This window comes from Aythya ferina (assembly GCF_964211825.1).
Source record: "Aythya ferina genome assembly, chromosome: 3".
Lineage (NCBI taxonomy): Eukaryota > Metazoa > Chordata > Aves > Anseriformes > Anatidae > Aythya > Aythya ferina.
The window spans coordinates 117,824,607-117,841,102 of NC_140298.1; the positions used below are offsets into that span (position 1 = coordinate 117,824,607).

Sequence of the window (16,496 nt, forward strand, 5' to 3'; positions counted from 1 at the left end):
GTGTATTTGACTTCAGAGTTGAATAAATTGTTGATACGAATTCAAACATTCCTGGTTGTCTCCATGAGCTCTTGTAAATCCCACCCGCCACCCAAGCAAAACGTGTTCCTTGTACTTCTTCAAGGAAAAACCTACAATTTAGAGGTGGATACCTTAAAATCTGACAGTTTTTGCAGCATTTCCTGCATGGTGAATTGTCAACTTGCTCACAAAAAAAAAAAAAAAAAAAAAAAAAATACCCCAGAATGGTGCTGTTCTGACATCAGGACTTCATGACCCTGTTTCTGCATTCATTTCAGGTTAATTCTGGACATTGACAGGAATTAGGGCTACCAGTGTGAGCAAAGCTTTGAGCTGGAAGGCTTGGATCTGCTTAGAAATGAGAGCTTGTGGTGCAGGGAAAGTGAAAGGGACAGGCTGAGAATCATCCGTTTGGGAAGTAAAATGCATTTAGAAACAAAAAAACACCTTCACAGTCGAATGAGAAGCTCTGCACATGGGTGCTTTTAGGCAATAATCGAGTAAGGAGAGGAAAAAAAAAAAGAAATAATTAGCTGTTAGGTTCTAATGTCCCAGCCAAAAGGGATTTCTGGTTTTCGAGGGAGGAAGAAAGCACAGAGCCAGCTGCTGGGTGCTGCAGTGTTTGGGACAGCTCTGATGAAATCCAGAAGATTTTCATGCATGCAATGCTGGACACATGTAAGTACGCCCCCCCACCCCCGAGCTGTCTGCCTCTTTGGGAGCTCATCGCACAGCTCCTGGGCTGCTTCCCTGGGATTTAAGCAATTTGTGCAGCCGGCCTAGAGGCAGGAAGGGTTTTTCACCACATCCCGGACCTGGGAGCTTGGTGTTCCCATCTGGAAATCCATCGGGGGAGATAAAACGCTGCCAAACCACGAGAGGTTTCTTCCCACCCCCCCCCCTCCAGCAGTTATAAAACTCTAGCTGCAGCAGGCTTCATTAAAAAATAGTCCAGTGCACAATGGTAATTGAAAGTCTGGGTACTGGATGTGCACCAAACATTCTCCAGAGCACAATAGCATCCTGACATCCAAGTGTTTACAAACAGGAGGACCGAGTTGTAATCCCCTTGTCATAACACGGCTTTATGGGATGCGCGCACCGCTGGAACGTGGCCGGGACAATGCAGGAAACTTCGCTCCGACTGGAAAATACCCCGAACCCACAGAGCTGCCGTTCTGCCCTAGTTCTTGTCTTTCAGGCCTTTTTTTTTTTTTTGGGTGAGCTGGCAAAAATGAGGTTTGTCGGTAGAAACTGCCAGCTATGCCTGGAATGCCGTGCGGCACCGGAGGAATTTTGGAAGTAACACTGATTCCTTTTGTTCCTTTCAGCCACAAGAGTTTAAGCTCTGAACTGTGCGTGCTCTTTCACATTTTCTTTTGACGTGTTTGGGGATTTTGCTTTGAAGGGACTATTTCTGCTCTCTCTAAAAAAAAAAAAAAAAAAGCATGGTTTTCAGCCAAAGAGGTCAGTATCGGTATGGACATCCAATTGAAACTCCGTACAATAGGATTAATTGGAGGGTATCATCTAGAAATTGGAGCAGTCTAGTGGGACACAGCGTTTTAATCCCCCTTGGTCTATGTGTAGAAAGGGGGGAAGAATATTTATAGGCTGTTAAAGCCAACGACCTGAAGCACTTCATCTTCTGAGACACTCTGGGAAAATGGATTGCGAAGTACTGCAATGCGAAGAAGCCTGAAGTGATCAGGACTTGATTTAGGAGGCATTTCCTCGCTCTGTGTAGCAGCAAAAAGTGTTGCAAGTTGTATTTGTGAGATGTGTGGAAAGAGAAGAAAACTTCTCAATTAATTCTACTTTTTCTTATCAGTTGTCATTACCGCTGCCTTTCAGCTACCTCGCCGCTAGACAATAAATTTAATTATGCTACTCAATTTTATTTTGCTTTTAAGTCAGGAAAGAAATTCTGCAGCTCAGGTTTAAGCAGCAAACCCCTTAATGCTGCAGTGTCTTTCCTAACCAACTGCTGGCTCTTCAAAACCAACTCGTTGTGGATCAGATAGAAAAGAAATGCCACATTTCGAGGATCTGCAACTGAAAGATAGCCAGGCTCCCAGGCTTCAAACAAATGCAAGATCTTCCTGATATCTTTTTGTGCCTGCCTCCTTATCTGGTGTGCCTGAAGTTGTCTGCCTCGGGACTCTGCTAGAGCGCCTCGATAATTCCTGCACCTTATCAGCCTCCGCACGCTAGGAAGCTCCTGTAGGACAATGGAGGATGTATTTGCTGCCTTGTGGAGACGGTAAACTTGAAAATCATCAGCCTGGCTTTTCCAAAATATAAAACTGCAAAAACATTTGTTAAATCCTGCCTCCCTTTACAGACAGATCTGATGCTGGGACAGTGTGAGCAACGCACAGCTCCTTGTGGGATTCAGCTCCATCCACGCCCGGTATTTACCCTCAGAGATACAGCTCAGGGGAGAGCTGTAAAAAAGACTCAAAAAGACTCAATCAAGATTCAGAAGTCTTGTTTGGAGGATGAGGCTTCTTGAAAAACCCTTTGGTCCATGAAAACCATTAACTTTTAACCCTTTGCTCTTCAAACAAGGCCTATGTTGGATTAGTAAATAATATGGATATTTGTGTTTCCCAAGCATCTTTCCCCTGCTGTTCTTTTTAATTTCCAGAGGTGAGGATATGAGTCTCAGTGAGAAAGCTCATGGCAGGTGAATGAGTGAGTTACTGCACTACTTTTATCTGTGACATGTGCAAATTGTTAATAAAATATCCCCGAATCACAAAATGGCGGATGTTGGGAGGCACCTCAGGGGACCTCTGGAGCTCATCTGGCACTCATCCTATAGCCACAGGACAAGTGGGACTCGATGCTGAGACCACCTCTGGGTCCTGCTGTGCTGCTGCTCCCACCAACCAAGAAGGAAACACAGAAATTAAGTTAAAACAGAGAATTTCTCCTCCAGGTTTGTGTGGGGAGTCCCCATCGCTGTGCCATGATGGAGGCCCTAAACGTGGTACAGACAAATCGCCTGGTGCTAGGCTTAAGAAGTCTCAAAACTGGAGCTATTGGGATCCATACAAACCTTAAAAACAATAAGCTTGCTATAAAGTGGAGTCAAATTGTGCAGAGGATAAGTCACTGTGACACACAATGCCAGATTTACTTGAAATAAGCTGTGAATACAGATTGATTTAAGGCAAACCAGGCTTGGCAGCTCCTCAGGAGCACAGCTAGGGATGCAGTCGTGCATCGTGGCTGTTGGGAGATGCCAAAACCTTTCTGCTGTTAAGCTCCGAGTGTTTTTTTCCCCATCAGTATGTTTTTCTAGTTGTGTCTTCAGCTACTTTCTGGAGCCTGTGCTGAGCAGTTTTTGCTGAAAGGCCTAAAACAACCCCAGTTATGTTGGAAGCCGATCTGCTTATTTTTGCCATGGTTATGGAAGATTGCAAGTGGAAAGCAATAAAAATTTCTGTGTCTTTTTGGGGACTTCCCTAATTCATGGTTATTGGTGAAATTGTTCCCTCTCCCTTTTTCTTTTAACCTGAAATTTCTTTATTTTTTCCAGAAGCTTATGAAAATGTTCAAATGTTGTGGCAGCTCCATAAATCCAGCTTAGCCTCGTGCCAGTGAGCGATATCATCAGTGTATAGTTCGGATGCCACAGTTGCTACTGGCATAGGAAATATCTTTTTTTTCAGGGGGAAAAAATAAAAATTAATTCTTTCCTAGTCAGATAATGTCCTACAGCCCCTGTACTCCTTCACCCACCTTTCTGACTTGCCATCATCCCCCACATTTCTCCTCCCATTTGCCCCATCCGCCCAGTCCTGATTTAGGCAGAAATGTGCTGTGACTGATGTAGGGCATGTGCTGATGTGCCAGCTGGCTGCTATTTCCAAGCTGAAGAGAAAGATGAGGTCTGAGCTGTCCTTGCCTCTCCCCAGGAATGTTTCACCTCGTTTGCTGTGCTGTTTTCCCCGCTAGATTTGCAAAAACTCAGATGTAGTTAACGTCACTCCACCTTCCTTCTCTTGAACATGGAAAGCCAGAGCAAAAAAGTGATTTAAGAGACTATTGGAATAGCACTAATAACGAGGGCTGAACAGAGTGTTTTATTCTTCCTGAATGTATGATTTTAATTATTGGAGATTCTGTGCTTTCTCCTTTTTAATATGCAATAGTCTGGTATTGCAGGAACCCAAGATGCGTTGGCTGGCTAAGGCAAATCCGTCACTCTGGATTCAAGTGTAAATGTGATGCTGAAAACATCTTAGTGACAGCCTTCAGTGGCCAGAAGAGGAGCTTTCCCCTCCTCTCCGGGAGCTTTTGGATGCTGTTGATGGCAGTTTTGGTGCTCAGCCAGGGAGCAGCAGCAATTTTGTCCCCCACCTCTGAGCTGGGGGCAGCAGTGGTGGAAATGCCCCATGATCACCAAACTGCCTGAAGATCACCAAGATAATTCACGATTCATTTCACGATTCGTTACAGGCTGTCGTTATTGGAATCCAATTGGATGATTTTTTTTGTGTGTGTGATTTTTTTTGGGGTAACATCAACCGTGTAGAGGGCAAGGAGCATCCTCTGAACACCCAGCGCTTGCAGGGGGTGTTTGTGGCTCTCTGGCTGCTCAGGGGCTGCTTCCTCCTGTCCATTTCTTTTCTGTAGGATTTCCATTTAGGCTTAAAATTTTTTCCTGGGTTCCTGAGCCTGGCTGCCACAGCTGCGGGGTGATGGGGCTGTGCGCGGTGCGGTGCTGCAGCACATCGTGGGCACTCTCTGCTCTCCTTAGGGAGGCGTTTGTCAGATTTATTTTCTTTTCAGCCCAAAGTGCACAGAGCCTGGTACAGCTCTAGGTAGCGTGCTGAATCCTACATGCCATACACTGTATTCCTTTGATGTAGGGCTCCCTTTCGTGTCTGTTTGGGTAAGTGGGGCTGCAAGACACGGTTTTGTGTGTATGTGCCGTTCTTTAGAAAATGAGACACATTAAGACTTTTAGTCTAAACTAAGCTTGATGATTTACATAGCCTAGTATAATCCATCCTCTTAAAGCTGCAGATGGGATAGGACTTTGGAGATGATATCCCTATTGCCGCTTTAATCCAAATGCTCAATAGTACGTGCTGGATCGAGGGCTGGAAAGGTCAAGTGCATCGTGTAATCCTGCCTTGGAACGGGGCTGGGGAAATGATCAGGATTGCTTGCTGAATTACGGGCAGGGTAATGTCTCTGTGTCCAGAACTCACGCTCCAAATCCTGGCTTGCTTTGCTTTTTAAGGTGAGTGGTCTTCCTGTAGGAATAGGAGCAAACCTTCCTCATAAACCAGAGCACCCCTACAAGCCTCTTAGCCGTTCTCAGGAAAGCACTCCGCTGGCATTTCAGAGGCTGGAGAGCCAAAATAGCACTCTTGCATCTCTTAAAGTACTCCAAGCCATTAAGGGAGCAAATCTCCTGGCTTGTTGGTGCCTCCTGTACCTGAACCGAAGCCCTGGTGAAGGCAGTCCCTCGGTCGCTCCCTGTCCATGACCTTGCTAGGAGCATCAGAGACTATCAAGACCCTGTGCTGAACACATTGCAGGGACCAAGGGAGAGGTTTTGGTCAAACACAGCCAGGTGGTGAGAGGAAAAGCCGTTCTGTTGCAGCTGCTCACTTGAATGCTGGATTTCTCCAGCCTTCTGTATGGGAGTATGTTGCATGACCTGCTGCCGCTTTCCATGTCCAAGGTGCATGGGCTGGTGCTGGGCTCTTGTTTTAAAGGTTTTTCTTGTTTTAACTCCAGTACTTACCGAGCTGTGCTGGGAAGTTTTAAATTATGTCCGTAACAGGGTAAAGGGATTGCTATTTTCCACTTGTTCTTTTAAGAAGACACCTCTTTGCTGGGCTGTCCCAGCAGCTGTGAGAAGCCAAGGTGGGCACGTTCAACAGCTGGACTCTGAAATTGTCTCTTGAATACCTCCTGTGCAGGTGTTTTTGGAGGTTTTTTGTATTGCTTGGGTACTTTTTAAAGAGTTTTTAAAACAAAACTGTAAAGAGAGGTGTCACAAGAAATTAAATTATGAGAGAATGAGGAAGAGATGGCAGCAGCATGAGGGGGAGAGAGGTTCTGAGGTCAAAATCAGCTTGCTCAGAGCAGCATCTCCAGTCCTACTGTTGGATTGAACTTTTTAAATGATGTCCCAAAGACGAGGTATTAATGGTAGAGTAATTAAGCTGAAATGATTGTAGCTAATTATCTTTGGTTTTCTTTTCTCTTTCTCGCCCCGTGCTGTACCACATCCTTCGTGCTGGTGATGCTTCTGGGAGCAGCAGGACCCAGCCAAAGGTAAGGGCCGTTCCTGCACCATCCCTCAGTGACTGAAAATTGTCCTTTCCTTCAGCTGGCCGTGGGTTAGCCAGATATTAAAAGCATTTCAAAACACAGCTCTGCAGTTGATCAGCTGTTGAGTAAGAAACTCGAAGCATTTCCTTGCTGCAGAAGAGCCCTGTAAAGCCTCTGCCAAAAAAAATGAGTCACAGGAACAAATGAGAACATACATGCTCGGCATTACAGGCCGGGAATGGGAGACTGCTTGTTGTCTGTGGGTTTTTTAAAGCCTTTTCTGGTATTTGCGTTAGAGCAAACTCATTTTGTTGTTGCAGCTTACGATCCCATGACTTTGTATTTGGTGTGCAGATACCAATCTTTAGCCTGGCATATCAGGAGCCAGCTTTATTGATGTGGTCGTAGATCCAATGATGTTTGGTTAAACACTCTGAAGTCTTGGGACGTTGTAACAATATGGCTAATTGTCTAATAAATTCAAAGTACAAAAAAACCCCCTTAACTTTAAATACACCAGCTGCTATTTCCACAACTAGAGGCTGTAAAGTAAACCCTTTCATCTCTTGATGATGAGATATTATTGTACGTGTTTTTTTTAAAAAAAAAAGGCAATGTATTTCTGAAGATAAGTTGTTTAAATTCAAAGGGTTTTGCTATATTAAACATTTCCATAAATGTAAGCAGTAAGTTTGGCTGCGCTGCTAGTACACATTTTCAACTCTCGTATTTTTCCAACTATTTTAGTTGGTATAAATACTTGAGGAAGATTTTCTTTATTGCTCTGTGAGTCCTTAAATGATTTTTCATATTCCATGACACAATCCATTAGGGAACGGCATAACTGAGTTCATTTGCTACAGGCTCAGTATTTCTCTGTAGGGCTTTCCTCCTATTATTAATGTGGATGTGATACAACGTATTTTGTTCCTACAAGCTGTACTAAATAAAAAATGTTAGGTGTGATTTACCTATGCAGATGTTTGTTCACAGTTAATGCCTTTAGCATACTAATCACAGCCTTCGCCAAAAGTGAATGTGGAAATGGGCTAATGGATAAAAATGAAATTTTCAGAAATAATGGGATAAGGGTCACAAGGTGGATATGAGACACTGGAACGTCTAAAGGGGAAGGAGCAACCTTAATTAAACTTCGATGAGAAATAAGCAGTGAAGGAGCAGCCCATGGCACTTCCCTTTTCCTATATCCTACAGAGTCAGTTTTGCCCGTGGGAATATAGATCAGCTGTTACCCAGATCTTTATTTATTTGTTTGTTTGTTTCCTTGCAAATACATAGCCAGGGGAGATGCTTTGCAAACATCTCCTTTTGCAGCCTGAGGGGCCAGAGCAGGCACTGCCCTACTGGAGGTCAGCTGGGATGATGGAAGGTGCCTGCCAGCCTTTAAAGGGATTCACCACAAAACCAACCCTTTTCTGTTTAAAAAGGCTACAGCATCGCTCTCCTAGTGATAAACCTCATTTGCTCCATATTGTTCTTTACAAGACTGGTGATGGCTGCTTCTGCTTGGCTTGTATGGAGAGAGGTTCCTGCCCTACAGCATGGTTTTAATTTATGCAGACAAGAAGCGTGGGGGTGGTAGGCAGAAACAGCCAGGGGACATCTGTCAGTTTGCAAAATAGAAAGTCTTGTGAAAAATGAATCGCGGGGATGGGTTTTTAAAGGACGATGAGGAGAGCTCCTTGACATCCATGGGCTCATCGCATGGGCAGCTGTTGGAGAGCGTTGAACAGGATTCACACAATAGGAATGAAGAAATAAAAGCAAAAATTGAATAAAACCAAGGAACATGGTTGCGTATAGGAAGATAAGGTGTTTGGGTTTAGGTATTGAACCCATAAGAAATAAATAATTCTGCAGGAATGTGTATTGTATATCAGAATGGCCCCAAGAAGCATGCTGTTAGCCAACATAACGCAGCGCTGTCGCAATTGGGATAACGTGTTTGACGTGGCAATGGTTTTTACAAGATGCCCTCCTGCTTATTTTTCTGCAGGTGTTTGCTTACGATCACTGCTTTTGGTCCATGGATGAATCCGTCAAGGAAAAATATGCAGGTAATATTTACTGGAGCTTTGTGCGTGTTGTCTCCAAGAACAAACGATCTAATTATAATGCAGTATTTGCTAAAGGGCACACACCATATGGCATGGAGGATCTTTCCCCTGTACGGCTGCTCGTTGTCAAAAGAAAAAGGAAAACCTTAAATCATTCCTGTTTTTCTTTTCTAAAGACGAGGGTTAGGGTAGCAGTAGGCAATGCTGCCCATCTGCAGTGCAGGAAATTGAGAAATCCATCACAATAATGGGTTACTCATATTTACATCTATAGTTAAAATACTGATCCAAGGACATCACTTGGAAAACATCAAATCCATTCCTTTCCAGGAGTAGAGGAATATTGCTAAAATATACCTTCATGTTTGCCAGTGCGGATGGGGGGGTTGACATAATATTAGAACTTAGTAAATGGAGTATTAAAAAAGGTGAATATATTATTTTATATATATTATATTTATTATACATATTATATACATCTTATATATAATATATATTTTTGTGTGTTCTGGACATATTTTGGCAAATGTGGTAAAATCTGAAATTTATTAACTTACCATTTTGTTATCTTTTTGTTTTTTTCATACTTTTAAAAATTGGATTCATTTAAGCTTGTTTCCATGCATTTAAAAGAAAAATCAATAAAATCTACAAGCATATGAATCTTTTAATTTCCGTAACAGATAACTAATGAATAGAAATCTAGTGAGGACTTGAGAAAGTCTTGAGTCAACCTGAAAGTAAAGTTATGGACTTAATGAGAGAAAAGAAAATCTTTCAGGAATGTTAACGTATTGGAGAAGGATTTGTCAGTCCATGTAATTCCATCAGGTCTTGTTCAGATTTTAATTGCTCATAAATTCTGAAAATACAGGATTGATTTAAATAAAGAACACTGAAATATAGTTAGCATCTCTTCCTCCCCTTGGAAAATGAGCCAAAAAATGTGCATATAGATTTAGTTCAATTGCAAAAAGAAGTGATATACTCTATATTTTGCTAATATGTACGTCTTCCATATAGATGTGGTTCCTTCTCTGCACAAATTTCATGGAATTACTAAATATCTTGTGCATATACAGTGAAATTATTTAGTGCTCGACCAACAGCCCTCAATTAAAACTAAATGACAGTTGTTAAAATGCATGGGTTGAGTATATTTTGAAGTGCTGTCATTCACCAGCGGGTGAAATTCTGCAGCTGGTGGTAGATTTTGTGCTGCTAAAACTTGAGTATGAGCACCAGTGGTAGCACATTGCTGTAAGTGCATGTGTGTGGATGCATGATAATCACAAACTCTGATTCTTGTGCTGGTAGAAATTTGGAACACAACTATTAATCGATGTCCACGCTCCTGTAAAGGGAGTGGGTACTGGATGCTGGGTGATTTAGTTAGGCAAGAACAGCCAGAAAACCCCAAGTGTTTGCTTTTACGTAATTATTGAAGAATCCAGATCATGAAAAAACCCACTCTCTCCTTTGTTAAATTAGCTTGCATGTTTTATTTCTTAGGTCAAGATGTTGTTTTCAAGTGCCTTGGAGAGAATATTCTTCAGAATGCCTTTGAAGGCTATAATGCTTGCATCTTTGCCTATGGGCAAACTGGTAGGTCCTCCAGAATGTAAGCAAAACCAGCACTGACACAAAAGGCGTTGATGTCCTGACCAGAGACTCCTTCCCTCGCTGTTGTGACATTGTTTCAGGGCAAATGCCTTGCAACCAGCATTTTCAGGTTGTGCAAACAAAAGAAATGATGTTTTGTAACATTAGATACGAGGTGAACAGGGTAAGAAATGAGATTTTGTCTGTTGCTGGCTACCCTTATTTCTCACGCTTCTGATTGTCATCTTTGGAATGTCCTTGAGTTCAGAGCACCACTTGTATTTTCTGCCCCTGCAGTTAGAATAATCTTTAATCATCATTTTAAATTTAATATGCAAAAATGAGTATGGTTGTGCAACAGATTTTTCTTGTTCTGGCAGGTATTTGGGTGTTAGTGGGTTGTTTACTACAGTAGGAGTATCTGTCTGATAGTCTTCTCTTTCAGTTTAACTAGATTTCTTGTTTTCCTTTTCCTTTTAATTGAATAGTTTTTAGCTAAATGGTAATTTAATTAATTTTAATTGTATTTTAATGGTTGCATTAAAATACAAAACTGTACAAATATCTTTCTCTGAAATGTCATTTTTTTTCTTTGCTTCTCCATTTCTTTTCCATGTTCCTCACAATAAAATAAAATAAAATAAAATAAAATAAAATAAAATAAAATAAAATAAAATAAAATTGTTGCATGTCCACTAATTATCAGTTCAATCACACAGGATCAGGAAAATCATATACAATGATGGGTACTGCTGACCAGCCTGGATTAATCCCCAGACTTTGCAGTGGACTCTTTGAAAGAGCGCAGAAAGAGGAAAATGAAGAGCAGAGTTTCAAAGTAGAAGTATCCTACATGGAGATATACAACGAAAAAGTCAGGGATCTTCTTGACCCCAAAGGGTAAGTAATGTGCCTGTGAACAGCACCGTAATATGTTGCTATATCCTCTCTGTCCACATACCAATTTGCCATAGTGGATCCCCTCTAAGACATTTGGGATGCTTAGGATTTTTTTTTCCATCTGATTTTTCAGTGTCCTTTTATTTTAAATCAAAGTAAATTGGTAAGACTGAAAGCTTGAAGTAAATTCACCCTAATGCCAGCTTTTAGGAAGTGACAAAAACGTCTGTCAGCATGGTACATGTGGACATACAGCTTTTCAGTTTGCGTTGTGGTCTTTGCTCTGTGCTTTATTATGGTAACTGTAAAACCATCATGTTTGAGATATGTCAGTGAGAAATTGATTTTCTGTAAATGTTGTCTTACATCAGTCACGTGCTTATAAATAACTTTTTTTTTCCCCCAACCAGAAGCCGTCAGTCATTAAAAGTTAGAGAACACAGTGTTTATGGGCCTTACGTAGATGGGCTATCCAAACTAGCTGTTGCTAGCTACAAGGTAAGGATCAGTTTTATGAAGGGCTTGTGTTGACACCCTATACAGTAGGATCCTGAAAGCAGGACAGCGTTATTAACCTACTCCTAATTGCTGTGGCAGTAACTTGGATTTTCGAGCAAGAGAGCTGTATGAGTGTTGTGTTGTGATCACTGGGGAAAACAGAGTTAACAGCAGAAACTCATCTTCATCCTTTGCTATTCACTAACTCTGACAGTCATTCAACTATTTAATGAAGCAGCTTTCCTCCCAAACATAGCTGAGTCTACCCTGCATCCACGAGAAGCAGCATTCAGCAATTAATTACAGAACCAGCACTTAGCAGAGACAGGCTTTCAGTACCTCATCTTGTCACTTTTTGGCTGTCTTGCTATTGCCTGGTAATTTCACCTGCAAGTAGTGCATAATTTCACCTACAAGTAGCACACAGGCACTCTGGAAATATAAACAAATGCTTGTCTACAAGACAAATACTTGACAACATTGCCTGAAACTTGCTTATTGGGGTTTACTACAGTCAACTAGATAGCATGCATATATATATATATATATATATATATATATATATATATGGATATTTATATATATTTACTTGCAGAATGTTCTAATTTTTAAGCAGTATTGATGTACTGTGGGAAAAATTAGTAAATATGGGCAAGGATGCTGTCATCTTTAGCAGAACATTAACAGTGGAGTCCTTCCTTTCCTAGTCTCTCCATGTATTTATCTCTCCATCTCTGGTGGTTTCTGTTAATAAAAGACACGTTGCATGCATTTCTGTTGTACGTTGCCCAGCAGCTTTGCATAATTCAGCGTGCAGAGTCAGAGTGGTCTGTGGTGTGCTTCTGTTTAATTGGTTTTGGTTTTCTTTAGCACGATCCAGCTCGATGAGTAAATAAAATCCGAGCCCAGGGCTCTGAAGTTTTAACTGTTTTACAGGATTGCTGTAAAACACTGAAGCAGGGGAGCTGCCTGTCTCTCAAGTACCACAACATACCAGAAGGTTTTATAAGCTTTTATAGCTTTTTTTTTGTGTGTAAGAGGAACGTAACAACCTGTTCCACGATGTTTCTGTGATATAAAACAAGCCTGGTGTCAGTATTACACTTTTCGAGAATTATGTTTGACAACTGAGACTAAAACGTTGCAGTGCTCAAACATAAACTGCTGTTTCCTCAGGTTTTTCTTTGCTTTCAGGTATTTTTTATGTGCAGCCAGGTGCGTTAGTTTTGTTGATAATTTAATAGCCAGTCATAGGTCACGGATGAATGGGCACATAACAACATTGTTTAATTTCTAGGCTATGAAGGGAATATCACAATATTTCGTTCTCACACTCTGTGAATGAACAGTGAAACTTGGTGGGAAACATTGCTGTATTTTAACAAAATGAGATTGTTTTGGTAGATAGTTGAAAATGATAGTGCAGATATGCTTATGGCTGTGAAAATTGTATCTAGGACATCGAGTCCTTGATGTCTGAGGGCAACAAATCTCGCACAGTGGCTGCAACCAACATGAATGAGGAGAGCAGTCGGTCCCATGCAGTCTTCAAGATCATCCTCACCCACACGCTCTATGATGTGCAATCAGGGGTAAGTAAAACAAGTTACACAGTCCAAATGTTAAGCTTGCATGTGTGCTTCTTGCTTTAATTTATTTCATAGACTCCGAGAAATGCTGGGGGCCTCAAGAGGTCTTTTGCTACAGTGCCCTGCTGTGTGCACTGCTAGCACTGGACCAGGTTGGCTGTGACCTTGTCTAGCAGAGTCCTTGTCGTAATGCTCATATGCCCAAAAGTGGGGAAATCAATTTTAGTAGGCAAGTGAAATATGTTTTTTGAAATGGAAAGCAAAAATGCAGGTCCAGACTTGCAGCAGACCTGCTGGAGGGCAGAGGAAGCATCTCCTAATCCTAGAATCTGAACTAAAGAAACTTATTTTTAAGCAACAATTTGTAGTACAGACTTGGAGGAGAAAGTAGAGACATAATATTTAGAAGGAAGATTGAATTACATGAAGAACATCTGAATGTACATCTGGTAATCTCCTTCAAAGGTTTATTTCATGCAAATGCATGTAAACAATCAACTTCACAAACCAAAACTTTTGATCATTTTTTGCATTGTGCCACATTCATTTAATATTTTTATGTACACTAAATGTTAAAAAGGTATTTAACTGTGGAAGTACTTTTCTCTACATTTTCTTATATATAAATTTTCCTTGGAGGGGGTGTGATTTTCTATGTTAATATTATTTAATCCCTTGCAGAAAATGGTGATAAACCAAAATTGAAATAGATCTCTGATACCAAAAGTTCTAAGCTTATGCTCAGACAATTCTTTAAAGTCTCCAAAGCCTTGAAGAAATTTTCAGTGTTCCTGGAGCAAATATAAGGCTTGCATGTGTCTAATTATTGAATTAATTGTAAAGCATAATTAGCATTAGTATTTTTTCCTCTTCTCATGTCTCAGTCTCCACGAATCTTCTTATCCAGATGATTTTCTTGGTTTCCTATTTGGAATTTTCTTCCCATTTGCACTTCAAATCAACAGTCAAACTATGCTAAATTCCTTGGCTTGCCAGAATTTGTCGTTCTGTTTTTCCTGTGGCTGTACTGCATACTTAACTTTTTATGGTCAGCCTGGATGCAGGGTGGTAATTCTGATTGTTTGTCTTTTCTGTAATCAGGCAGTGACCGCTGTCTGAGTTTCTGGAATAGATTCCTCTGGTTTCCTGTCTGCTTGGTCCTTTCAGTCCTGGAAATGACCATTTTGGAATGTCCTGATGATCACACAGTATTTTGAGAGGCTTTATGTTTTTGAAAGCATATTGATTCTAAAATCATCCTGTTTGTTTAGGGGAGTGTAGCACTTTGCAACGGTGATACAGAGGCACTTCAGTCGTCGATGCTGCAGAAAAGCATGATGTAACCAAGCTGTCCTCAAAGGCAGTGCTAGCTCTTCAACTGCATATTGACATAGGAAATTTATGGAGTGTTTCAGAATGTCATTTTGGGTCAAGTGAGATAATTAGCAAGATTTACGAGGAATAATGGGGATTTATTACAAAATCTGTGTTACGGGATTGAAATACCCACATAGCTTGGATTTCTTTCTCAGAAGCTGTTAAGGATCTAGGAGGCTTCTGTGATTGCAGTCATTTTCATAAATTACAGCATGCTTCTTGTCATGTTCAATCCTACTTGCTGGAAAAAAAAAAAAGAAAATAAAAAAAGAGATGAAACTTATGGTATAGAATTTGAGATTTTTAAGCTGTTTTCAAGATTATAAAGGCAGAGACTGTAGGCCCCGTGTCTTTTTATGTGACTCTTTAGCTTGTATTCCCTCTGCATTTGTTACTGCTTGAACATTTGAGTAATGTGCCCCATGTTCTGCTCCTCTGGAGATTTCTAGGATGTCTTGAAGATAGCGTGTCTGATTTCAATTGAAATCCTCCTGTTGTTTCTGGAGCAGCAGCTCATGAGTTAATGCAGAATACTGTTCAAGTCTACACCAAGAAAAGCAGCTTGATTATTTTTTTTGAAAATGTGTGAAGCTATGTAACTCAGTTTAAGTGATGAACTAACAGTAGCTCTTCTCTGGTTCCTTCTGCAGACGTCAGGTGAGAAGGTGGGCAAGCTGAGCCTGGTCGACTTAGCAGGTAGTGAAAGAGCAACCAAGACTGGTGCTGCAGGAGACAGGCTGAAAGAAGGAAGCAACATTAACAAGTAAGACTGAGTGATTGTTTCTTTCCCTTTCTTCATCAGTGCAATCACAACTGATAAATACTACTAAAATAGGATAAAAACAATCTAAGCTTTTATAGCCAGTTTTCTTCTTCCCCTCTCTCTGCTGTTCCTTCTGACATTCAGAACTCAGCCATTTGAATGAGATCCCTGCCTATTTAACATGGTTGGCATTTCTGTACTTATGCTCCTGCAACTAACACATAATTGCATTGGGGAGATGTGATTATTAAGGCTGAAAACATGGGTTGGAAATGAGCAGTAGAGATTCTGTGATGACAGAATGATTGAAACTGTACTAGGAGCTTTTTCATCAGAGCTCATTTCTGAAGAGAAAGTGGTTGTCTAAATATGCATGTGACCTATGACTATTTACATTTGTTAATGGCTGCTTGTGTTCTTGGTGCAGATCCCTCACAACTCTTGGTCTGGTTATTTCTGCCCTGGCAGATCAGGCTGCTGGCAAGAACAAGAACAAATTTGTTCCTTATCGTGACTCTGTGCTTACTTGGTTACTTAAAGTAAGTAGTCTGATCTTTTGTTTTTTAAAAGAGAAATAAAAGGGAGGAAAAGGAGAGAAGAGTCCCATTCAGTGAAATAAACTGAGTCTTTTGCCTCATTTTCTGTTTTTTATGTTAACCATACTTGTCTTTGGAAAATTAGCTGGCAGGAAGCCAGTAGTATCTCCACAGACTAAATATGTTCTTTGTCTTCTGCTGACCTGCAATGGCATAAAGAATAAGGACTTTTTTTAAAAAAAAGAAAAAACACAAAACATTATCTTTTCTGGGTCAGTTTAGATACAGCTTCACACAGAACCTTGGGGCTGATTTAATTTTGTTATTACCACATGTAACTGAATTTTACATACTGGCATGGTTGGCTTTGAAGATTTTGATTAAGACTATTAGCTTTTTCCTAATTGTCTAATATATTTGCTAATATACTCTGCTTTTGTCAGCAGAGTGTAATTGCAGAACATTATCCCAGCTACAGTCTAAGGAACAGGTCAGAAGAGTTTGTGCATCATATTCATCTGAAATGTACAGTTAAATCAATTTCTGTTCTGTGTAGGACTGATATTTTCAGTAAGAAAAAAAAGAGCCTTTATGGTGATGACCCTTGAACTAAGATCTGTAAGGTCTAAATGAAAAACAGAGTTGTTCAATATGAGTCTTATATACGTCAAATTAAAAGGCAAACTCATATTGTTATTGCTCTTCCCACTTCCTACATTCTTAGCAAGTTTCCTTCTGCTCCTTGTGTACTGATTTATTGTTACGAAGGAACAATTAAGATATTTGTTAGTAGAAAGATACAACCTGACAAGAAATTGATTTTTTGGTA

General features: G+C 40.6%; 1 protein-coding gene across 2 annotated transcripts in view; it reads left to right on the plus strand.

The window, feature by feature from the left end:
- The window catches only part of KIF13B (kinesin family member 13B), a 119,573-nt gene that overhangs the window by 37,814 nt on the left and 65,263 nt on the right, over positions 1-16,496 (plus strand). For both annotated transcript variants that reach the window (XM_084513954.1, XM_084513955.1), the window contains exons 3-10: positions 6,312-6,327; positions 8,342-8,402; positions 9,915-10,007; positions 10,724-10,904; positions 11,315-11,402; positions 12,860-12,994; positions 15,019-15,131; positions 15,559-15,670. In XM_084513954.1, coding sequence (XP_084370080.1) covers positions 6,312-6,327; positions 8,342-8,402; positions 9,915-10,007; positions 10,724-10,904; positions 11,315-11,402; positions 12,860-12,994; positions 15,019-15,131; positions 15,559-15,670 — 799 coding nt within the window. The remainder of the gene's footprint in view (positions 1-6,311; positions 6,328-8,341; positions 8,403-9,914; positions 10,008-10,723; positions 10,905-11,314; positions 11,403-12,859; positions 12,995-15,018; positions 15,132-15,558; positions 15,671-16,496) is intronic.